Source organism: Chiroxiphia lanceolata, chromosome 29 (genome assembly GCF_009829145.1).
Source record: "Chiroxiphia lanceolata isolate bChiLan1 chromosome 29, bChiLan1.pri, whole genome shotgun sequence".
In the NCBI taxonomy this organism is placed as follows: Eukaryota; Metazoa; Chordata; class Aves; order Passeriformes; family Pipridae; genus Chiroxiphia; species Chiroxiphia lanceolata.
The window spans coordinates 62,287-86,437 of record NC_045665.1 but is presented as its reverse complement, the minus strand read 5'-3'; the positions used below and the strand labels follow the sequence as shown (position 1 = coordinate 86,437).

The window sequence follows — 24,151 nt, the reverse complement described above, 5'->3', positions numbered from 1 at the left end:
TTATTTTTTTCTTCTTTTTTTGTGGGTTTTTTTGCCTTTTTTTGTCTTTTTTTTTTTTTTTGCCTTTTGAACAGGAAACAGCTCATTCTTTTTTTTTTTTATATATACACGGACGAGTCCTGGTTATATCGGCAGCGAGAGCGGAAGCAAACGGGATTGGGGGGTGGGCAGGAATTTGGGAATTCCGAGGGAATCCAGGACAGGATTTGCCTTTGGAGGAAACAAAATTAAAAAAAACAACCCCCTCCCTCCCCCCAAAAAAACAAAACCAAAAAAAAACCAAAAAGAAGCGTTTTCACAAGCAGAAAAATCTACCCCTAAAGCTGGAAAAAAAGCAGGAAAAATCCTCAATTCAGAGCCGGGGGGGGGGAATAAAAAATGGGAATTCTCTGGGATATCATAGCCCTGGGGGCGGGGTGGGGCAAGCCAAAAATAATAATAATTAGAATAATAATAATAATAATAAAAATAGGGAGGAACCTGTGCTGGGAAATGGGGGGGGAAGGGATGGATCCAACCCCCCCTTGGGATTTTGGGAATGGGGTTGGGGGGGAATTTTGGGGGGAAGGGTGTGTGGCCTGGGGTCACTTTTGGCAGGGAGGGAATTGGCTGGGATCCCAGGAAGGGGGGGGGGTGGTGTCAGTTTGGGATTGGGGTAGGGTCAATATGGGGAAGGAAGGTGGGGCATTGTCATCACCCCCCCCCAGGAAAGGGTTTGGGTCCATTCTGGGGTGTGTGGGAGGATCATCTGGGGGGGGGAGGATCATTTGGGGGGAGGGGGGAAAGGATCATTTTTGGGGGGGGGAACTGCCCGCAGCCCCCGGGGCTGAGACCCCCCTGGGAGGGGCGACAGGGGTGTCCCCCCCCCCGAATTTCACTTTATAGCACCATGAATTCGGCACCTCAAACCCCCCCCGGGCCCCCCATTATTGCACTTGGTTTTCTCTTTTTTCCAGGTTTTGTCTCTTTTTTTTCTGGGTTAAACCCCCCCATTTTGACAGGTTTTGAATCAATTTTATCACTTAAAACTCATCCCTGTCGAGGACACCCGGGGAGGGGGTCAGTGGCACTTGGGGGGGGGCAGAGGGGGGTCCCTGTGGTGTGTGGGGGGAAATAACTCCCCCAAAGCAAAATAAACCCCTAAAATAACCCAAAACTTCAGGTTTTAGCCCCAAAAAAACATTTGTCAAAGTGCTCCTGGGGTGAGAAAAGGGGATTTTTTGGGGGGGAAAGGGGAAAAGGGGATTTTGGAGTAAGAAAAGGGGATTTTGGAGGGAAAAAGGGAATTCTGAGGGGGGCAAAGGGGGGTTTGGGGAGTGGAAAGGGGGTGGAGGCAGCTGAAAAAGGTCAAACCAACAAAAGCACCCCCAAAATTATAAATTTGACATAAAACCCCACTAAATTAAAAAAAAAAAAATTAAAATTGTAAAACCCCCACTGTTCTTTTGCCTCCTTCTGGGGGGGTCTGACCCTCCCCCCATGGTAAGTGCTCTTTGAATTTTGGGGGTTAGAGAGGGGTCACCCTCAGTGCAGGGGTGGTGTGGGGTCCCCCCATGTTTAGGGAATGGGTGGGGGGGGTCCCCTCTCTCTAAATTAGGGGTGGGATCCTCCTTCCCCCAACTCAGGGGTTGCTTGGGGGCCCCCCCAATTGCTTTAAGGGGTGGGTGGGAGTCTCTCTCCCCGCCCCCAATTCAGGGAGGCGGAGTCTGGGAATTGCACGAGAGAGTTGGGAATGTTGAGGAAAGGGCCAAAAATTCAGGGAAAAAATGGGAATTCCTTAAAAATCTCATTGAACCTTAAAAAACTGGGAAGAAAAGCATTGGGAATGGGGGGGGGAGGGTGAGGGAGAGGAGGAAGAGGAGGAGGAGGAAAAGGAAGAGGAGGAAGAAGAGGAGGAAGGTGAGGGGGAAGATGAAGAAGGTGAGGAGGAGGATGAAGAAGGTGAGGGGGAGGAAGGTGAGGAGGAGGATGAAGGTGAGGGGGAGGATGAGGAAGGTGAGGGGGAGGAGGAGGAAGGTGGGGATGAGGAGGATGAAGAAAGTGGGTAAGGGCCCGTGAAGGTTTAAGTGCAAATCGAGCGTTTTCTCGCGGCTCATTCCTTGGTTTGGGGTGTCCCTGACACCTCCTGGGGACACCAGAGACCCCCCAGTGCCACCCCCAGGGGACACCAGCAACACAGGGGACCCCAAAGACCCTGGTGCCATTCAGGGACCCCCTGCACCCCCCAGGTGACACAGGGGATGCTGGTGTCACCTGTCACTGTTCCCAGGGGACACAGGTGACATCAGAGACCCCAGTGCCACCCTGTCACCGTTCCCAGGGGACACAGGTGACATCAGAGACCCCAGTGCCACCCTGTCACCGTTCCCAGGGGACACAGGTGATATCAGAGACCCCAGTGCCACCCTGTCACCGTTCCCAGGGGACACAGGTGACATCAGAGACCCCAGTGCCACCCTGTCACCATTCCCAGGGGACACAGGTGACATCAGAGACCCCAGTGCCACCCTGTCACCGTTCCCAGGGGACACAGGTGACATGGGCAAGCGGCTCCAGGACATGCAGGGATTGGGACAGGATTGGAGATGGGACTGGGGACAGAGGGACTCACCAGGCCTGAGGCCACCCAGCTTGGCTTCACCACCTGTCCCAGAGGGTGAGAGGGACAGGGACACCCCGGGGTGGCACCTCAAGGGGTCCCTTTGTGTCACAGGGAAGGAACCCTGGGGGTGGGTCCAGCTCTGTCCGTTGGTCCCAGGGACGTCCAGGGACACCCAGCAGGCTCCGGATGAGGGAGCCCCAGGGTCGGGATGGGATCCAAAGGGTCAGGATGGGATCCATGGGGTCAGGATCGGCATCTCCTGGATCCTTCTGGAGCCCAGGGGGTTGGGACACGCCAGGATTGGAGCCGAGGGGGTTTGTGATCCCCGGGATCGGAGCCGAGGGGTCGGGATCGGCGTCTCCTGGATCCTTCTGCGGAGCCAACAGGGTTGTGGTGCCCTGGGATGGGATCTGAGGGGTCGGGATCAGCGTCTCCTGGATCCTTCTGCGGAGCCCAGGGGGTTTGTGATCCCTGGGATGGGATCCAAGGGGTCAGGATCGGCGTCTCCTGGATCCTGCAGAGCCAAGGGGGTTGTAACACCCCGGGATTGGATCCAAAAGGGTCAGGATCGGTGTCTCGTGGATCCTTCTGCGGAGCCCTGGGGGTTGGGACACCCCGGGGTTGGAGCTGAGGGGGTATGGGATCCTTGGGATGGGAGCCAAAGGAATTTATGGCTCCCAGGGTTGGAGCCAAGGGGGATGTGACACCCCAGAATCGGAGCTGGGGGTGCTGTGACACCCTGGGATTGGAGCTGAGGGGGTTTAGGACCCCCGGGATTGGAGCCAAAGGGGGTTTGGGACCCCTGGGATCAGAGCCAAAGGGGGTTTGGGACCCCAACTCCCCCCGGAATCAGCACAGGCTGCCCTTAAATTCCCCCCCATGGGGCCTGGAATTCTGGGAAGGTGCCCTGCCAAAGTCTCTTCTGGAAAAGGGGTAAAAAAGCTTTAACCATCCAGGGAGCGAAGGAAAATGGGGGGGGGATAAGGAAAAAAGGGCAAAAAAACAATCCACAACACAAGGAAAAAGCGTCGGCAATACAAAACCAGCGGCCAGCAGCCGGAGCCGCCCCAGCCTCACGCCCAGGGAGCGATCCCTGCTGGAAAACCAAGGGAATTGGGGCTGGGAGAAGGAGCGGGCGCTGTCTGAAGTGGGGGTGGGGTCGGTTTGTCTGTCTGTCTGTTTTCCCAGGTGGGATTTTTTCCGGTTTCTCGTCGCGTTTCCCCGGAGCGGAGGCCCCAGTCCGGCCTGGTCTGGCCCAGTCCGGCCCAGTTGGCCCAGTGCAGGCACTGCAGGCAGGTGGGGGCAGCGGGCGCTATTTCTGTCCGCTGATGGCCTGGGATATGGAGCGGGGCGGGATCATATCCAGCAGGTATTCCCGCTGCCGGTCCGCCAGGCTCGACGCTTTGTGGCCGCCGATCCCGGCGTTCAGGTAGGCGATGTTCACCCCTGCGGGACACGGATCCTCGGCACCCCAGAGCTGGAGCGTGCCAAAACCCACCCCCCCCTCCTTGGGATCGGGAGCAGGAGCAAGGTGGGAATTCCCAAAGCTGGCTCGGCAATCCAAGGGGCACAGCAGGGCCTGTCTGATCCCATCCTGCTCATCCCATCCTGCTCATCCCCTTCCATCGTGCCATCCCATCCTGCTCATCCCATGCCATCCCATCCTGCTCATCCCATGCCATCTCATCCCACTCATCCCATCCCATCCCACCCCTGTCCCTGGGAGGGTCTGTACCTGGCATCCCGAGGAGTCCCCCGGCCACGGAGAGCTGCGGGGCCTGGGCGAAGTTGGAGAGCATGGAGCGGGCGGAGGTGGGAATTCCGCGCTGGAGGCTGCTCTGGGGCTGCGGGGCCTGGGGGGATAGGACATGGACATGGATACACTGGGGGGCTCCGGGACCACCCAGAATGGGGGAGTGGCACAGTGGGGCATCCCCATCATCACAGCCTGTCCCCTCCCAATGACACCATGCCATGCCATGCCATCCCACCCCATCCCGTGCCCTCCCCTCTCCCCATCCCCTCTTGCTCATCCCACCCCCCATTCCCATGCCGTTCCCACCTGCCGGAGCGTGTGGTGCCGCAGGATCCCATCCTGTTTCCCAACGCTGGGAACGGCAGGAGCGGCCGTGGGGGACAGGGCTGCCTGCTGCTGGAGCCGCTGCTCGATCTCCTGTGCCAGGGAATGCCCAGCCCGTCACATTCCCACCTAGAATGGGTCCCTGCCCCTTTCCAAGACACCTCCCACACCCAGCACCTGGATTCCATCTCAGATTGAGTTTTATCCCATTTATCCCAGCAATCCAGCAGATTCCCCATGCGAAAACAAACCAGCGAGTGGGTAAGAGGCTTCCCAAGGGAAAACTAGAAAGGGATAGGATGGGGCTAGCAAGATGGGATGGGATGAGCGGGATGGGATGCGCAAGTGGTTTGGGATGGGATGGGTGCTTTGGAATGGGCTGGGCCGGGTGTGTCAGCGCTCCCACTGCAGATCCCTGTTTTCCCCCAGCTCCGGCGCATCCCGGGCCTGACCTGCTCCTGCTGCAGGGCCTTGACGAAGGCGTTCTTGAGGCGGTTCGTGTGCTCGGCCTTCAGGGCCTTCTTCTGGTTGGAGGTCTGGCACTGCTCGCACAGGATGCGCCCGCCCTTCTCCTGCTTCCAGTGCGGCGTGAAATCCGTGCGGCACTGCCCGCACACGAAGGGCTCCACGCGCAGGGACACCGGGCAGCTCTTCCCTGGAATGGTACAGGGATCATGGGATACCGGGATAACCCCCTGCCCGCACACGAAGGGCTCCACGTGCAGGGACACCGGGTAGCTCTTCCCTGGAATGGCAGAGGGATCATGGGATATCGGGATAAACCCCTCCCACACACCAACAGCTCTACACAGAGCCTGGTATCATACACATGATTTGGCCTGAAATCCCACAAGTTTTGCCTGAAATCCTCCAAATCAATCCCAGAATCCTGAAATTTCGCACTGAAACCCCAGACTCTGCCCTGACCCCCCCCAAACCCTTCCCAAATTCCCTGTCTTCTCAGGAATTCCCTGGGAACACCCACCTTGGCTGTTACCACCTCCTCCAGCCCCACCGGGCAAAGTAGTCAGAGTAACAGGAGAGGCCCCAGGAAACCCCCAAATCCGGGCTAAAACCCCCCGATTTCACCCCGAACCACCCTAGACTCCCACTTTTTTTGGGAAAATCCAGTGGGAACACACACCCTGGCTGTCGATGACGCTCTGCACCACCTCCTCCAGCCCCACCATGTAGATGAACTCGGAGTTGGCGGCGCTGGGCAGGAAGTGCAGCAGCGGCGCCGGCGGCTTGGGTGGCGGGATCTCCAGGAGTGTCTTTTCCAGCTGCTTCCGGAGCGCGAGCTTGGCGGCTGCCTGGGAATTGGCGGCGTCGGACAGAGCGCTGGGGCTCGGCAGCGGCGACGACACGCGGGCCACGGAGCCCGATGGGAGGTGGGATGCGAGGTTCATGTAGATGGCAGAGGACGAGGAGCGCTGGCACGGCACCGATGAGCCGGACTGCTGCGGGGACAGGGAGAACAGTGGGATCAGCGGGGAGAACAGCGGGATAACAGGGCTGGACCACTGCGGAGACAGCAGTCCAACCTCTCCAAACCATCCCAGCTCTCTCCAAACCATCCCAACCCACTCCAAACCATCCCAACCCACGCCAACTCATCCCAGCCCAGCTCCTGCCAATGCCCATCCCACGCACCGGCTGGTAGTTGATGGTGGGGGTCATGCTGGGGGTGTTGCTCCGCACCAGGCCGGGTTTCTGCGGCAGCCGCTGCCCCTGAAGCTGCGCTGGGTTGGGGGCGATGACGCGCTGGGACATCAACATGTGGGGCAGCGCCGAGCTGGCAGCCGAGCGGATCACCGAGTGCCCCTGGGAGATCAGGGAGAGAGCCACGGGTCACTGGGGATCACTGGGAATCACTGGGAATCACTGGGATTCACTGGGAATCATGGGACACACCCACAGGGATGGTGGGTCCAACTCCTGGATCGACACGAGACAACCCAACGATTCCACTGGGTTCAGTAAAATAAATAAAATAAGGGATTTGAGGCAAACCTGGAGCTTTAATTCTCTCATCCAGGGGATTCCCGCTCATCCACAATTCCTAAGATTCAAAATCCTTCTCTTTTTCCAAAATTATCCTTGATTTTAAATAATTGAGGCCATTTTGGAGGGAGGTGGACACAGGACAACCCCAATAATCCGGTTGGGTAAACACTCCTTGGAGTCGGTGAAATAAATAAAATAGGATAAAAATAAAGGATTTGAGGCAAACCTGGAGCTTTAATTCTGTGACCCAGGGAATTTCTGCTTACCCAGAATCCCAGTTAACTCCTAATGCTTAAAATCCTTCACTTTTCCCTCAAATCTGCCTTCATTTTAAATGATTGTGGCCCTTCTGGAGGGAGAACGGCTTGAACCAACAATTTTCCATGGAGAGGCTGGAATTGCTCTGGAGTCAAGGAAAGGGGCAGGAATATGTGGAGAAAACACTTTCCAGAGCCAGGTGGCTCAGTGGGAAGAGACAGACACAGGACAATCCCAAAAATCCTGTTGTCCAAATGCTCCTTGGACTCCCTAAACTCAGCAAACTAAATAACACAAAAATAAGGCTAGAACGTGAATCCTTTGGGAAAAGCAGGAAGGCTACAGGCAGAGGCAATGTCCTCACCCCATCCCAATAGGGACACTGGATATTTAAGGAATCATGGAATATCAAGCTGGATCCACAAGGATTGTGGGGTCTAATTCCCACCCAGCACAACCCCAGCACAACCCCAAACCCCAACTCCTGGCCGGGGAGTGCCGGAACTCCTCTGCCTCCTGGAGAAGGGATCTCAGCTGGGTGTGCATCCAGCAGAGTGGGTGTTTTCCAGGGAAAGGGGGGAACGCTCACCTGCAGTGTCCGTAAGTTCTGTGGCTCCACACCCTGGGCTCCGGGCCGGGCCGGGATCTTGGACAGGCCCTGCTGCCCCACGTGGGCCGGCGACGGCTGCACGATGGAGGCGGCGTTCTGGACAACAGGGGTCTGGATCGGGAATGGGGGGGAGAGCCAGGATCAGCCCCCGGAGAGACGGAATTCCACGAGTTGTGATGCTGAGCACCGCAGGTTTGTGTTCCCGGTTGTGCCGGGGCTGCGGATTTGGGGGATTTCCCACAGGATGTGCCACGCGTGGTCCTTCCCATGATCCCTCCCATCCCAAGCCTCACCTTCTGGACCACGTTCTCCTTCTGGAGTTGGCTCTGCCGCAGCTTCTTCAGGAGCACCAGTCGGGCCTCCTCCAGCCGCAGTTCGTCCCGGAGCTGCTTGATCAGCTGCTGCCGCTCCTCCAGGCTCTTCCCCTGGAAAAACCAGGAACGCCGGGAAAACGTGAGGGAAAGACCAGAAGGAAGCTCAACCCGAGCAGGAATTTGGATCATTTGGGCGGATTTGGGAGCAGGAAGTGGGTGGTTGTGCCAGGAAATTGCTGGGAGGGCCCAAAGCCGCCGGAATTCCGGGCTCCCTCACCTTGAACATCTCCAGGTTGGCGGCCTTGAGCCGCTCCTCCATGCGGGAGCTGGAGCGGGGGCTGGAGGCCTCGTTGTCCGACAGCACGATGATGTCTGGGGATGGCGTCAGGCGGCCCCGCTCCGGGTCACTGCAGGAACACACCGGGATGAGCCGAGAAAGCAGGAATCCTGCACCGGGACCACCCCTCAATCCAACACGGATCCCGGCTGGAACACGGCCCCGCCCCCCCCGGGAGTCCAATCCCTCCAAACCACCCCAGCAGGGGAGAGGGGGAAGCTCCAGGTGGGCAAATCCCACCTGGGAATTGGGAATAATACAGATTCTAATCCAGACTCTGGGATGTTCCAGCCTGGAATGGCTCATCCTCACCACGGTGTAGGGGAGAAGGGGACAAGCCCTCCCGGTAATGCCATCATTCCAAGCCTATCTCAGCCCAAATCTATCGGAAAAGCACAGTCTCTAAAGGAAAATCCAAGTAAATATCCAATGGATCTGTGAGGGAATCAAAAAGCAAAAGGAGCAGCTGGGAAAAGAAAGACTGAACTAAAAGCCAATGTTGGGATCCAGGGATTATCCCCGGGAAGGAGATGCAGATTTCACGTCTTCATGCGGGAGAGCCTTGGAAAACTGTGGAATAATCCAGCATGGAGCCATGGAAGCAGCCGGGATTGTCATGCTCCAGTTCCCTGGAAGGTCCTTGGAGTGAGGAGATCATGGAATACCGCATCCCAAACTTTCAGCTCCGAACACCCAGGAGGAAACATGGAGCCCGATCCCAGATTTAGCTGCTCTGAAGATGCTCAGAGGGGGAGTTGTCTTCGTCTCCCAAACATTCCAGCTGTTTCTGTGGATATTCCAAAGCACTGGAGCTGCCCCTTCTCCAGAAGAGAAGGTCCGGAGCATCCCATGGAGATGGATCCAGCAGGAGCCCATCCAAGCAATCCAAGTTGCGTCCCAGGAGTTTCAAACCAGAGGGATCCAGCAGTGGATCCTGGTCCAGGATTTTCCCCACAGCTGGCAGGGATGATTTTGCAGGAGCATCCGGATAAATCCAGGTTGGATTATTTACATTCCATTGAGGGGAGTTACACAAAGCCAAAGTCCAAATCCAACAGGAAAATCCACAAGGAATCACCGGATTTCCTTTGTCCAGGAAAGAGCAGAATTCCAAGGGAACCACTGGAACAGGAGCCACGGTGAGGGAGGTGGGAAGACATGGAGCACGTTTCCAGGGAAAATCCAGGGAAATGAGACACCCCCCATGAAACTTCACAACGATTTCCAAACTCAGAGTGGGATATTCCCACCTCCTTCCAGGGCTGACCCCTGATCCAAGTGTCTGGTGCTGGTGCCCAACTGGATTCCCTTCATCTTGCACAACATCCATGGAATTCCAGGGACGCAGCCCATCGACTCCGCACTCCATAGCCCAGGCTGCTCCAAGTCCTGTCCAACCTGGCCTTGGACACTTCCAGGGATGAGGAACCCACAAATCCCCTGGATAACCTGTGCCACCCCCTACACAAGAAAGAATTCCCAATTCCCACATTCCCAACTGCTTCCCAACATCCCACTTAACCAAACCGTCCACATGAACCCATTGCCTCTTATCCCACCATTCCCATGTCCCTCTCCAGCTCTTGGAGCCCCTTTACCCACTGGAATCTGATCTACCAGAGCCCCCAAATCCCATTTAATCCCTGACCAGGCTTCTTCTACCTCTCTCATCCCAGCATCCCCGCACCGACCTCCTCCTGGCTGCTCCCATCCCGGCATTCCTGCCCCCAGCTGGCTGCTCCCATCCTGGCATTCCCACTCCCATCCTGGCATTCCCACACCCACCTCCTCCTGGCACTCATGTCCACGGGCTCGTCGTTGATGTTCTCCTTGCCGGGCCGGGCCGAGCCCCTCCCATCCCCGTGGGGCCTCAGGCTCCCGTTGAGCTTCTCCTCGTAGCCCTTGATCCCGTCGGGCTTTCCTGGGAGCTCGTGGGGCACCTCCAGCCCTGCCAGGTCCTTCCTCTTGAGCAGGGCAAGCATCTTGAGCCGCTCCATGGCCTCGTGGCCCTCCATCTTCAGCCGTTTGGCCAGGACGTCCTCGCGTTCCTCCGGCCCCGTCTCCAGGCCCCGCTTGAGCAGGTTCAGCCGCAGCGCGTCCTCCGTCATCCGCTCCATCCTGGACATGGACACGGCACCATCAGCCGGGAGTGGAGTGGGATGGGGAATGGCACAAGGACATGGGCAGGGACAGGGAATGGGACAGGGAATGGACAAAGACACGTCAGGGACCAGGACAGGGACACAGGCAGGGAAAAGGGACAGGAGAGGGACAGGGATGTGGTCAGGGATGGGGGAAAAAGGAGGGACAGGGACACCGGCAGTGTCCTGGATGTGGTGGATCCCAGTGAACCCCCCCAGGGTCCACTCTGAGCCCAACTCCAGCCTTGGAGAGCTCTGACTTCCTCGGAGAGCTCCGGCCTCCTCACGGAGCTCCAACCTCCTCACGGAGCTCCAAACCCACGGAGCTCCAATCCCACGGAGCTCCAACCTCCTCAGGAACTCCAACCTCCTCAGGAGCTCCAACCTCCTCAGGGAGCTCCAATCTCATGGAACTCCAACCTTTTTATGGAGTTCAAATCTCCTCAGGGAGCACCAAACTCCCCATGGAGCTCCAACTTCCTCATGGAGCTCAAATCTCCTCATGGAGCTTCAACCTCCCTGGGACCTCTCAATACAAAACAAGTCAGGAAGGATCCTGGAAGGATCCTGAAGGGCAGGAGTTCCCCAAATCCCAGAGAATGGCGGCACAATCCCTTCCTCAGGATTCAAACCCCACAGATGCAACTCGGCAAGGAAGGGGAGCCGGAATGAATCCCATGGAAGCCTCTGGATTCAGGAAATCCCCACCACGAGGTTTTTCAAGGTGGGGAGGTGCAAGCAGGTCCATCCCATCCACCTACCTCTCCATGTTCCCACTCCGGCTCCAGGTGCAGGAATGCCCTGTGGAAAACAGGCAGGAGCCACGGAGCCCATCCCAACCCCAGAGCCAATTCCAGCCCCATCCCAACCCCGGAGCTCATCCCAGCCCAATCCCACTCCTAGGCTGATAAGGAACCAGCCGGGTGAGGCCTTTCCCTGCGGAGCAGAGCCAGGGACCGAGACAAACACCTCGGGAATGGGTGGGAATTCCACGTGGCTGGTTCGGGAACGCCGGGAGCTTCACTGGTTCCGCAGGGAATGTGAAGTGTCTATGTCCCAAGCGGCTGGATCTCGGTCCCCGGAGCTGCTCCACACCCGCCTTGGGTCATTCCCGGGATAAACCTTCCCCGAGCCAAAGCTCTGCTAGGAAAAGGCCCTGGCTCAGGTGTAAATCCCTGGAATGACACAGGGCTGGGACACAGGTTCAGCTTCCAGAGGCAGAGACACCTTGCTCTTGGAACACGGGGGTGGAAAAACCAATGGAAATCCCAAATCCCGAGCAAAAGCCGGAAGGAGCCTCCGGGAGAACACCTGGGGCTCTTCCCACCTGCCCATCCCAGCTCCCGCACGTCTCCTGCTCCCAAATTTAGCCCGGCAGGTCCGAACAGGCCTCGGAGCCGCCCCTGCCCCCGTCCCGCAGGAATGACCTCGGGGGGAAGCAGGAGCTGGGATGGCCCAGACAGCCGGGAGCGCCCGGAGCCGCACCCGGCGCTGAGGCTGCTCCGCTGGGAATGCGCCAGCATCCCGGAGCTCGGCCGGGAACGCGCTCTCGGGAGTCACGGAGGAGCAGGAGGAGTCAGGAGAGGTTTGAAAGGGCCTCATGGGAACGGCATCCCATGGGATTCCTGCTGGGAATAACATGGGGAGCTCCCCACAGACACCTGAGTATGGTCAGGGCCCAGCAGGGAGATCCAGAAGTGGATCCCAGGATGGATCCAGGAGCGGATCCAAGTGGAGATCCCAGAGTGGATCCCAGAGTGGAGATTAAGGAATGGATCCAGAAGGAGATCCCAGAGTGGATCTAGGAATGGATCCAGGAGTGGATCGAGATGGGGATCCCAGAGTGGATCCAGGAGTGGAGAACAAGGAATGGATCCAGAAGTGGATCCCAGTGTGGATCCAGGAGCAGATCCCAGAGTGGATCCAGGAGTGGATCTCCAGCCCCAGCAGGGAGATGTGGAAGCAGATCCAACCTCCTGCCCATCTTCCCCATGGATGGAGGGATCCTGCTGCCTCCTCTTCCTGTGGGAATTCCAGAGTTCCCCTGGTCCCACCATAAACGAGGGCTCCAGTGCCAGGGAGGTGCCACATCCCCAGCATTCCCAAATCCCTGAGCATTCCCGCATCCCCCAGCATTCCTGAGCATCCCCATGTTCCCCAATATCCCAGAATTCAGCATTCCCACATCCCCCTGCACTCCTGAGGATCCCATAGCCCCCAGCATTCCCAAATCCCTGAGCATTCACGTTCCTGAGGATCCCCATGCTGCCTAGCATGCATTCCCACATCCCTCTCCAGCATCCCAGTATCCTAGTGACATTCCAGCTTTGGGAAGTTACAGAAACGCCATTTTGGGATGCAGAGGGAAAAACTGGAAACAAAACCCTGGGAACAAGCCCCAGGGATCCCGGGAGCACTGAAATCCCTGAGCAAGAGGGAAGAGGGGGAAGGTCGGAGCAGCCCATGGATGCAGCTCCCACTCGCAGGGATATAAACTGAGGGCTCCAAGGATTCCCAAGGCCCTTCCCTCCGGTTTTCCAAACAAATCCAAGGTGTCGTTACCAGGAACGGGGCCCGTTGGTATTTAATCCACTCCAGAGGTTTTCCAGGCTTGGCCAGATCCAATAAAAAGTCAGTGAGGCTTTGGATTCCAGATCAAACGAGGCCCCTCGGCTGGAGGGGGCAGGGGAGGATCCACCGGGAATTTCCAGTGGGAAAGCCACAGGAGAGCCCTCGATTCCATCCAATACTCGGCAGCGAGGAGCAGGAGTTATTCCAATCCCAGGGACCCAGCGGCTCTGGAGCCGGGACAGTGGGAAGTTCAGGCCCCACTCCGGTCCCGGCACATCCCAAACCGGCTCATCCAGCCCTGCTGCCTCCGGTCCCGCTCCCGGGAATCAGCACATCCCAGGGAACAGGAGCCGCCTCTCCCTACACTCCACTTTAAACAACCATCATCCCTGGAACGGAATTCCCAAATGGTGGCAAAACCCAGGGAAAACAGGAGCCAAATCCATGGGGCGCCTCCAACTGGGATTGTCCCAGGAACACTGTCCTGGAAACAGGATCCTGGGGTCAAAGTAGAGCTGAGATTCCAGAGGCTGCCAGGGTGGGATGAGCAGGGAGGGCTGACCTTGGAATGCTTTCCAGGAATCCCAGTCTGCCAGACAACGTCGTCCCAGTGGCAATTCCCAGTTTTCCGGGGGATCGTGGCTCCTGCTCCACGCGCTCCCTGACGCATTCCATTGGCTCCGTGCGCTTCTCCCGCCTGGTAGGACAGGTTTGGCATTCCCAGACAAACAAAGCAGCTCCCCGTTTTCCATGGATATTAGATCCGGCTCCCACAGGGAAAACATCCAACCAAAAAAATGCCAGCGGGAGGATTGGAAAGGTCGGAAGGAGTTGGGCCAAAACCAGGGATATTCCAGTGGAAAAGGGAGAATACCCAGGGAGAGATGCGACCAGGATGGAGAATATCCTGGGGTTTATCCAATGGGATCCAGAACCAAAAGTTGGCAGCACTAGGAGTTAATTCCAGATGGAGTTTTTCCAGGGAAGCCCCACAAGGCTCCAGTCCCTTCCTGGAGGTTTTTCCATTGAGTCAATCTCCACGTTGGTCTTCCAGCCCCTATTCCTGGCCTCGGACCCTCCGGAGCCAATGGAGAGGCTATAATCCCTGATCCACCCCTGGGATGATCTCTGACCCACCAGGAATGATCCCTGATCCACCTAGGATGACCCCTGATCCACCACAAGGGATCCATGTGGTCCCAGTGACTCCAGGTCTCCCTGTTTTCCTGACTCTGCTCCAGCAGCACTGGGAATTCCAGCAGCTCTGGAAGAGTCAAGGTGGATCCCAAGATCCTGCTCCAAGGGAGCAGGAGTGGGAAATCACAAATAAACCAGCCCAGAATTCCAGTATTCTCAGGAAGAGACACCTGCAGTAGCTTCCTGGAGCATCCCAAGCCCTTGGATATTCCCTTGGAAGGGAAATTCCTGCTCTTCCCAAGCACAGGGATCCTCACTGCCCAACGACATTCCAGCTCCTTCTCCTGGATCTCTGATCCAGCACGAGGAAGAAGGGACACTGGGAGGGTGGAGCATTGGGAATTCAGCTCCAAGGATTCCTTCCTGAGCACCAGGAACACCATTCCAGCACATCCCGGGAGTCTCTCATTCACCACCCAAGTCCCGGTCCCTGCTCCTGCCCGGAATTCTCAGTGGGAATAAGCCCAGGAGGCAACACGGATATACCCTCCAATTCCCAACTATTTGGGGCTGGAATTCCCGAATCAATCCCAGGAGAGATCTGGCAGGTCAGGAATCAACATCCAAACCCAACGTTCCACGTTATCCGGGATGTTGGGTGGGACCTGATGCCCTCCCGGCACATCCAGGCTGGATCTAAAATGTTCCAAGAGGTTGAATCATCGCCCCAGTCCCTCCAAATCCAGGGATTTGGATCTAGGAATTGCTCAATGGTCCCATTCGGATGTTAAAAAATCCTGATATTTATGGGAGAGAAAGCCATTTAAAGCCCCATCTTCCCAGGATCAGGGATGGGATCCAACTCATCCAACTCCCCTGGGCACATTCCTGCTGCCCCAAAACCCCCCAAATCCCACAGAAAACTGCTCTGATCCCGTGGGAAATCTGCGGAGTTGGCTCCTCATCCGGAGCCATCCGGTTGGAATGCGGAGCCCGGAGTTGCTCGGGAGCTGCTCCCGATTCCATGCGGGATCGGCACATCCCGGCACCAGGAAGCGCGTTCCGACACGGAGCACAAAATGGCTGATTCCCAGGGCAAGCATTCCCAAGGAACGGCAGGAAAAGGATAACAACCTAAAAAGGTAATTAGGATTTAACGGCTCCGTGGTCAGAGCCAGATCTGCAGGAATCCGATGGGAAGGGAAGGGAGAAAAACTCCAGGACGGAACGAAAACTGCTCTGGATCCCACAACTCCAGGTGGGGTCCAGAAACCTGGAGAAACACCTGGACAGGAATTCTGAGGCAGGTGAGGGAGTCTGAGGGTGGATCCCAGAGGTTCTTCTCCAGGAGCTCCGGGATTTAAAGAGACACAAACAAAGGGAAAATCCCTGAAAAGCCCTTAGAAACAGCCTCAGAGCGGGATGGAGCCATCCTGGGATCCGGGGGGAGCAGCTGCTCCCGGTCCTGCAGATGCATGAGGTGAAGAGAATGAGGGAATACGGGAAAGGATTTGGGAAGATGCATGGAAGGCTGGCCAGGATGTGGCAGAACAGGAATTCCTCTGGAGCAAATGGCTCCAGGGGCTCTGCTCTTCCCATTCCCGGATCCCAACAGGGGGAACACCTGGCCCTGCTCTGACACTCTGGGCTCAGACCTCGGATCTCCCACATCCTGGATCTCCAGAGCCTGGATTTCCAACTCCCAATATTCCAGGCCCTGGATCCCCTGGATTCCAGATCTCCCAGATCCTGGATTTTCCACCCTTCAGATTCCAAGATACTAGAACTCCCAGATCCTGGATTTTCCAGACCCTGGAACTCCCAGATCCTGGATTTTCCACCCTTCAGATTCCAAGATGCCAGAATTCCCAGATCCTGGATCTCCCAGATCCTGGATGCCCTGGATCCCTCAGATTCCAGATACCACTACTGGCCCAGTCCCTGATTCTGCAGTTCCAGGTCAAGTCCAAACCTAATGATGGGAAGCAGGAAAAGTGGGAAAGGAGGAAAATCCTCCCTTCCCAAAAAGTGCTTCTTTCCCTCTTCCCTCCCAAATTTGGGGTTTTTACCCAACTCCATTTATTGGGAGCAGGGAATCCTGGCTCCATGTCCGGCTCCAGAGGCCTCACCCCTCATCCCACCCCGGCATTTTTGGGATGTGGGAATTCCAAAAGCCCTCAAATGGGGGGGGGGGAAGACCTAAAAACTCTAAAAACCAGCTAAAAATTCCTGGGAATTGGCCAAATTTTGGGGGTAAAACAGCCAGAAAATGCTCCAGGAGAATAAAAAGTGATGGAAAACGATGGGAATGGCGGGGGGGGAGGGGAGGGAGCGCCCGGCTCTGGCCCCTGGGCCCCCTCCCCATCCGGGATGACGCAAACTTCCCAGGCTTCCTTATATAACCCTTCCCGATTTCCTCGACTGCGGAGCCGCCTTTGTGCAGCCGCTCCGGATCTGACCTCGGAGCCATTGACCCCCCCCCCATCCCATCCATGATCCCAATAATGGGACACCGACCTGCCAGAAAACCCATCCCAAGCATCCTCATTCCCTGTCTTTTCACCCATTCCTGCAGTCAGGGTGGGATCTGATCACTCCGGAATAGCGATGGTTGGGAGCAGGGATGAGGTGGGAAAAGGGGGGGGGGGGCTGGAAGCGGGGAAAGGGAACCACGACTCCAGCAGCAAATCCAACCGTAAAACATCCCCTTAAAACATTCCCAGTCAGCAAAACCAGCGGGAAAGCCCATCCGTGAGGAGCCTTTTGTGTGTCTCCCATTCCCAACATTCCCGATAACCCCGGGATGGGTTTGGGGATACTCACAGGTCCAAGATTCCCGCTGCTGGCTCCAGTTGGCAGGAAAATTAAGGCTGGGAGCAGGGGGAGAGCAGCGGGAAGGGGCAGGAGGAGCCAGGGGTCGGGAAGGAGGGGGATCCATCCCCCTGTGGAGCGTGGCCGGAGCCGGAGCCGGAGCGGCTCCGAGCGGGCCCTTCCCTGCCAATCATGCGCCGTTGGAGATATTAAACAAAAGAAAAGGGGGATGCTGACGGACTGCTTCCCATCAGCCCTCGCGGGAAAGGGAAAAAGAGAAGGGGAAAAAAAAGGGAATAAAAAAAAAGGAAAAAAAAAATCCGATCCGGTCGGAGCCGGTTTTCGGCACCTCCGGTCGTGGAATTGGAGCCGGGTTCGGGAAGGGGGGAATTGGGGGGATATTCCCGGTTTTTGGGTGTTCTGGTTCCCCGCCCCCACCCCTGGCCCCCCGCCAAACTTTGTCTTCATTCATGGAAGCTCCTTCCCTCCCATGGAATTTTAACTCCTTCCAGCCTGAGGAGGAGCCGCCAGAGTCACCGAGAGCCACCCCCACCCAATTCCCTAAAAACCCCCTGTTCCTAAGGTTTGGGGGTGGAGGAGGAGCGGCCTTGGCAGCGCCCGGGCCGGATCAGCGAGGGCAGGGAGAGGATGGACAGGGATTCCCGGGAATGTGCCCCGGGATTGCAGGAAATGCAGGAAGGGATGAGGGTGAAGATGCCGGAGAAGAGGCTGAGGGATGTCAAGGAATGTGTCAAGGAATAAAGCGAGGGATGTGGGGGAAGATCCCAAGGGATGTCAAGGAAGAGGCCGAGGGATCCAGGTGAAAATGCTGAAGGATCCGGACAAAGATGCCAGAGAAGATGCCCAGGAATGCAACAAAGATGCCAAGGAAGATGCCAGAACTCCAGTGGAGATGCCAAGGGATCGCCAGGGAAGATGCCAGAGGAGATGCCAAGGGATGCTGAGGAAGATGCTGGATAAAAAGCCAAGGAAGGTACCAAGGAAAATGCCAAAACCTTGGGGAAGGTGCCGAAGGATCCGGGCAAAGATGCCAGAGAAGACGCCCGGAAAAGCGGCAAAGACACCCAAGGATGGGGGGGGGGAGATGCCAAAGAAGATTCTACATCCCTGGTGAAGATCCTGAGGGATGAGGGCAAAGATTCCAGAGAAAATGCTGAGGAAGATGCCAAGGAATGTGGAGGAAGATGCCAGAGAAGAGGCTGAGGGGTCCTGGCAAAGATCCCAAAACCTTGGGAACGACACCAGGGATCGCAGGAAAGATGCCAAGGGATCCCAGGGAAGATGTCGAGGGATGTGGCCAAGAACCCCTTGGTCCAGACAGATTCGGTGGGTTTGGAATCTCCCCTTCCCTCCGGCACCGGAGAGGAAAGACCCGGCAAGATTTTGGCTCTCCCAAACCTTCCACTGAGCTGCTCCAGCCCAATTCCAGAGGTGGAAACACCCAGAGATGGAGAATCCTAGAGATGGAGAACCCGTCTTTCCAACTAAAACATAGGAGGTTTACATGGGATATTGGGAAGGAATTTCTCCCCGTTAGGGTGGGGAGGCCCTGGTGTGGATTATTCTGAGAATCCAGGGCTGCCCCATCCCTGGGAGTGCCCAAGGCCAGGTTGGACAAGGTTTGGAATGATGGGAAGTGTCAGATCCTCCCAAAATACACCAATAATCCCCTAATTCCCAACACCCTGGAACTTCCATGGCTTTATTCCACCCCTGGGCTGCAGAGAGTCCGGGAATTCTGTGGCATTTCCACTCTGCTGGAACCCCTTGGTTCGCCTTTCCTGGATAAAAAGGAACATTTTGGTTTCCAAAGGGGGAAAGGACCAACTGGCTTTAATTTCCATGGATTTCTCTGCTGAGGAGGGGTTGGGATGGGCCCTGGGATGATTTTTCCCAGGCTGTGTCCATGGAAAACATGGAGAGAGTGGAGAAAGGTGGGATTAAACATGGGGAGTCTGGAAGAGGATCAGGGATGAGAATCTCCCAAAATCTTCCCAAATCTCGTGGTTTTAGGGGAAGAAATGAGGAGCGTGGGGTCGAAGGGAAGGTTTGGTTTCAGGAAACTTCTCTTCCCTATGGAATGAAGGAACCATCCGCCTCCAACATCCCATTCCCAGGATTCCAGCCCCATCCACAGACCAGGAACCCACTGGTCCTCACTGGTTCCCACTCCCCACATCCATCCATGGGAAAACACAAACGAGATCTCAGGAGGATCCTGGGAATGTCCCTCCTCCCCTTCCCTCTCCCACCTCCTCATCCCGTCCCAGTCAAATATTCCCTTAGATCCCATTCCCTGGTTTTTAGGACCATTCCAGGCTGTTTTCCCACCCTCCTCCAGCCTTTCCATCCCTGTTTTACGCCGGGAAGAGGTTTGAGAGGAGATAAAAACATTCCTGGCACACTCAGAGAGCTGATTCCTCCCATCCATCCTCATCCTATCCCGCTGCTCCAGTCCTTCCCACAGATCCTCAGGGTCAGGAGGGGGGAAGGAAGCGGGAAAACATCATTTTGTGGAATTTTGGAGGGGTTTTCCCCACGGATCCATCCCCTGGATGCTCCTGTTTCCAAGCTCAAAAGGCCTTTGAGGGAGCATCTGCCAAGAATTCCTTTGATCCGGCTGCGATTCCTGACCCCAATCCATGATCCACAGGTGATCCCAGGCAGAAAACCCTCAGCTCCGAGGCTGATTGGCTGGACTGGCCCTGTTTTCTCCTCATTTACGGGGATTTTGGGATCTAACACACCAGGGAGGGGGTGGGAAGGGTCTCCAGAGGGTCTCTGGGCTGACCGACGTTCCTGCTTTCCCAGGGAAGAGGCGGTCACTCGGAAAAGTGGGATGAGATGGCCCTGAGTGAATTTATTGGGATGAAATTTTGGGGAAGTTTTAGGACCAGGAGACCCCCAGGACCCGGCTGAGCTCATCCCCAAATCCCTTGGATGAGGCACAGCCCCAAATCCAAAGGGTCCCTGGATCTCCATCTCCCCCCAGCATGATCCATCAGGGACAGTCTTCCTCCAGAATGGAGGATTCCTGGATCAAATTCCTGGATTTTTTGGACCTTCCTCCTCCTCATCTAATGGCGGCCGATCAGCTCCATCCCAATACTTTTCCCACCAAGTGCTTGGGAAAAGGTTTGAGAACACTGGAGGACAATCCTACAGGGAAAGGGATGGGTTTTCCCTATATTTTCCAATCCTTGGGAATCCAAAGCCAGTTGATCCCAAGGAGAAGTGGGAATGAGGCCTCTCCAACAAACCCAGTGCCGAGAAGGACTCCCTGGAATGGCACAATCCCATTTTCCATGGATTATTCCAATGCCAGCTGGGATCAACCCCTCCAAACCCCATCTTTCGCCTGATCCCTTTGGAATTTGTGTGCCATTCCCACCCTCATTATCCCCATCCAGCTGCTCCCGCTTCCCATTCCAGCTGTTTCCAGCTGTTTCCAGTACTTCCAGGAAAAAACAGCGAGTGGCACTTGGGATTTCGGGATCCGACATCCCACTGAGGCCATTTCTTGGAAAATCAGGCCATGGGCAAACTCCCTCTAATTCCAGCCCCCAGGACTGTCATTCCAAACCCAGGGCAGAGACTCTGAATGCGGATTCCGAAGTGCCACTGGTTTGTGGGAATTCTTGCCGGGAACGAACAATAAGCCCTGGGAACGCCCCTATTGGAGCAGCCTTGGAATTTTTCAGGTCTCCAAGATTTAACTGGAATCAGGGATCAAGGACAAGGGGAAAATGCACCAGCTTTGGAGCTGCTCAAGAAAGGCCACGGAGCCATTGGGGAATTCTCTGGAATTTCATATCACTCCGGTTGAGTTCCTTTCCCTCAGAATTCCCTGTTTTAGACGAAATTCCGACGGAGCACCACCCCTGGAATGGCGGCGAAGGTGGTGAGGCAGCAGGAGATTCCCTGTGGATACAGGAGCAGCAGCTCCCGAGTTAAGGGTGGGTCTGAACTGGGAGCAAACTGGGAGCAAACAGGGAGCAGCCCAAATTCCCAACCCTGCCCTCAGCCAACAACTCAACATGAACAAATCCCGGAATTTTAAGTGGATTTGGGGGAATTTTACATGGAGTTTGGGGAATTTTAGGTTGATTTGGGGAACTTCAGATGGATTTGAAGGAATTTTAGATGGATTTGGAGGGATTTTAGATGGAGTTTGGGGAATTTCAGTTGGATTTGGGTAGCGTCTCCTTCCCGAGGGTACACATGGGATTGGCTCAGTCCAATCCCAAAAATCCAGGATTTACACATCCATTCTCTGAGATTCCATGAGAACAAAGCCTACGTTTTCTTGGAAAACATCCCCAGGCCTGGAAAAAGTACCCAAATCCAACTGCTCCCATCCCAAGGAACTGGTGTGGGATCCTCCGACATTCCATTGGGATCCTCCAACATTCCATAGGGACTCCAAAATGGGACAATCCTAGAATTCAGTCCCAAAATCCCCACTCCAACCTCATCCAGCAGAACTGGTGGATGAGGGATGGGACTCCATGGATGTGCATGGAATACCCAAAACACCTGGATTTGGATCTTTGCCTGCCCGAATTCCTGGGACATGGAGCAGGAAAGGAGCCAGGAAAAGAGGGCACTGGGATCCCAGGATCCCAAAGGATCAGGAGCATAGCACTGGCACTGTCATGGATCCCTGGGGTGGATCCAAGAGACTCCAATGGCACAAGGAATTCCAGCACAAAAGAATGGGGGACCCACAGGGATAAGGGATCCCTATGGAGGAGAGAGATCCCTATGGATATGGGGGGATCCATATGGATATAAAGAATCTCTATGGATATGGGAGGGATTCGTATGGATATAGAAGATCCCTATGGATGGGGGTGTCCCTAGGGAAGGGAAAAACCCCTATGGATGGGAAGGATCCCTATGGATGGGGGGGGATCCCTATGGATACACCAGCTCCATTTCTCCCCCAGGGCTCCCAGAGCGCCATGGATGCCCCAAATCCCGGGATGTGTCGGCATGTCCCGGAGTAGAGGGGGGGCTCTCCCTGCACCCCCCAAACCCTCCAGGCTCCCCCAATCCCTAAAAACCCCCACATTCCCACAAATCAAGGGCCGTCTGTGCCATCCTGGCCCAGCCCCCACCCCGGGAGTGAATCCTCCCACACTCCTGCCGGGAGGAGCTTGTTCCCGATCCCATTCCCGATCCCTGCTCCCCCTTCCTCCTCCTCCTCCTCCTCCCGACTGGCAGCGGCCAAGGAGGCTCCAGAAAATCCAAGATATCAAAAAAAACCAGATCACAACGGCCACGGAAAAGCCGATGGATCTTCCTCCCCGCTCCCACATTCCCGTCTCCTCCTCCTCCCCTTTTCCTGGCAATACCCCCTCCTCCCCGCCATCACAGATCCCTTTTCCAGGCTCCGAGGGGATGGGAAAGCACCCGATTTGGGGAATCTGGGAATGGATTTTTCCCTGGGGAGGAAGAATCCAAAATCCTCATCCCTGGGGAGGAGGAATCCTATGGGATTTCCTGCTGTGAAGGGGAATTGTGCTGCCTCGCTTCCCAAATCCCGGTGGGGAGGGGGCTGTGCCCCCCCCTCAAAAACCAGGAAGGGCCCCAGGGAAGGGGGTGGAATCTCCTGCTCCGCGTTATCCCAGCGATGGGAAAGTTTTCCTGCCGGGTTTGAGGTGGGAAAAGGTACCGGGAAGGAGGGTTTGGGGCTGGGGGCCGGGGGGCAGGAAAAGAGGGAGAAGCCCGCGGGGAGGAAATCCTGGATGGGGACAGGGAAACGCCGTGGGAGGGACCGGGAATCACGGAAGGGATCAGGAATCGCCCCCCAAAACCCTCCCGGATGGAAGGGAACAAAGGGGGGGCTCGTTCCACGTCCTCCCCGTGCGAGGGGTCGAGCCAGGGGGTCCCTGGATCCAGGGATGGGGGGACACCCCCCATTTTCCCGGGGGATCCCCGGTGCTCCCACCCAGGCCCCCAAATCCTCGGGGGCACCTCCTCCTGATCCCCCAAAATCTGAACTCTGACCCCAAAATCTAAGCTCTGACCCCCAAAATCTGAGCTCTGACCCTCCAAATCCCTGAGTTTTGCCCCCCTCAATCCCTCAGCTCTGTCCCCCCAAACCCCTTGATGTGCCCCCCCAAACCTCTTGGGCTTTGTCCCCTCAAAACTCTCAGCTCTGTCCCCACTAAACCTCCCCAAAATTTTCAGGCTTTGCCCCCCAAAAATCTGAGTTCTGCCTTCCCTCCCATCCCCCTCTCCTTTTCTCCCCTCTCAAATCCCTCGGGCTTTGCCCCCCCTCAAAACCTCCAGAAATAACTCTGGCTCTGCTCCCCAAAATCCAATGCCACACCACCCCCGCCCCCGAGTCTGAGCTTTGGTCCCCCCAGACCCCTTTATTCTGTACCCCCAAATCTGAGCCACAATCCCCCCAAAAACCTCCCCAAATCTCTCAGGCTCTGCCCCCCAAAATCTGAGCTCTGCCCCCCCGACTTCCATTCTTCCCCTTCAAATCCCTCGGGCTTTGCCCCCCTCCCAATTTAAGCTCAGTCCCCCAAACCGCCCTGTTCTGTACCTCCAAAACCTGAGCTCTGCCCCCCAAAAACCCTCCCCAAACCCCTCGAGCTTTGTCCCCCCAAAATCCGAGCTCTGTCCCCCAGAACCTCCTCAAACCCCCCGCCCCTGTCACCCCCTCCTTAGCTCCCCCCCCTCAGGGGCCGCTCCCGCCTCCCCATCCCCTCACACCCCTCAGGCCTCGCCCCCCCCCGCCCAAAAGCCGGGCCCTCCCCCGCCCCCGCCGGGCCCGGCCCCGCCGCCCCCGCGGCCTCACCTGGCGCGGGTGGGTTGACGGCGCGTTCGCGGGGTGTCCCTGCGGTTCCCGGCGCGTTCCCGGCGCTTCCCGGGGGGTCCCGGGGGGTCCCGGAGCAGTCGCGGCGCCTCCGAGCGCCACCGGCACCACCACAAACAATGGCGCTGATTGGCCGCCGCCGCCGCCGCGCCTGCCCCGCCCCCCGACCCCGGCCGCGACACCCATTGGAGCGGCGTCCTGAGCGACACATCCTCTTCCCAATCAAAGTACGGCGCTTCCTCTCTTAGCCCGCCTCGCACCTCTTATTGAGTAGCTCGGTGATGATTGGCACACGGCTCCACCAATGGCAGGGCGCCATGGTTCCCCGCGGGGCGCCTTTAATGGGTGCCCGAGCCCGAACATCCGGGTACCGCGGGCGGCGCGCGCGGTGGTGGCGCGCGAACCCCCACCCCACACATATCCATTTTGG

At 56.8% G+C, this 24,151-nt stretch overlaps 1 protein-coding gene across 5 annotated transcripts; it reads right to left on the bottom strand.

Moving 5' to 3' along the window:
* Positions 1-70: 70 nt before the first annotated feature.
* Positions 71-23,834, bottom strand: GATAD2B (GATA zinc finger domain containing 2B). 5 transcript variants are annotated; one of them, XM_032713106.1, is made up of 12 exons: positions 23,704-23,834; positions 11,111-11,150; positions 9,994-10,326; positions 8,149-8,278; positions 7,851-7,982; positions 7,537-7,668; positions 6,336-6,506; positions 5,827-6,142; positions 5,135-5,337; positions 4,665-4,775; positions 4,338-4,455; positions 71-4,048 (listed from the first exon to the last, which is right to left on the bottom strand). In XM_032713106.1, the coding sequence occupies exons 2-12, from the start codon at positions 11,116-11,118 to the stop codon at positions 3,915-3,917; spliced, it is 1,788 nt and encodes a 595-aa protein (XP_032568997.1). In that variant the 5' UTR covers positions 11,119-11,150; positions 23,704-23,834; the 3' UTR covers positions 71-3,914. The 5 variants fall into 5 exon arrangements, with proteins under 5 accessions (XP_032568997.1, XP_032569000.1, XP_032569001.1 ...); XM_032713108.1 differs by having other exon boundaries at positions 2,463-4,048; positions 5,827-6,139; XM_032713109.1 differs by lacking the exon at positions 11,111-11,150.
* Between the last annotated feature and the right edge of the window lie 317 nt (positions 23,835-24,151).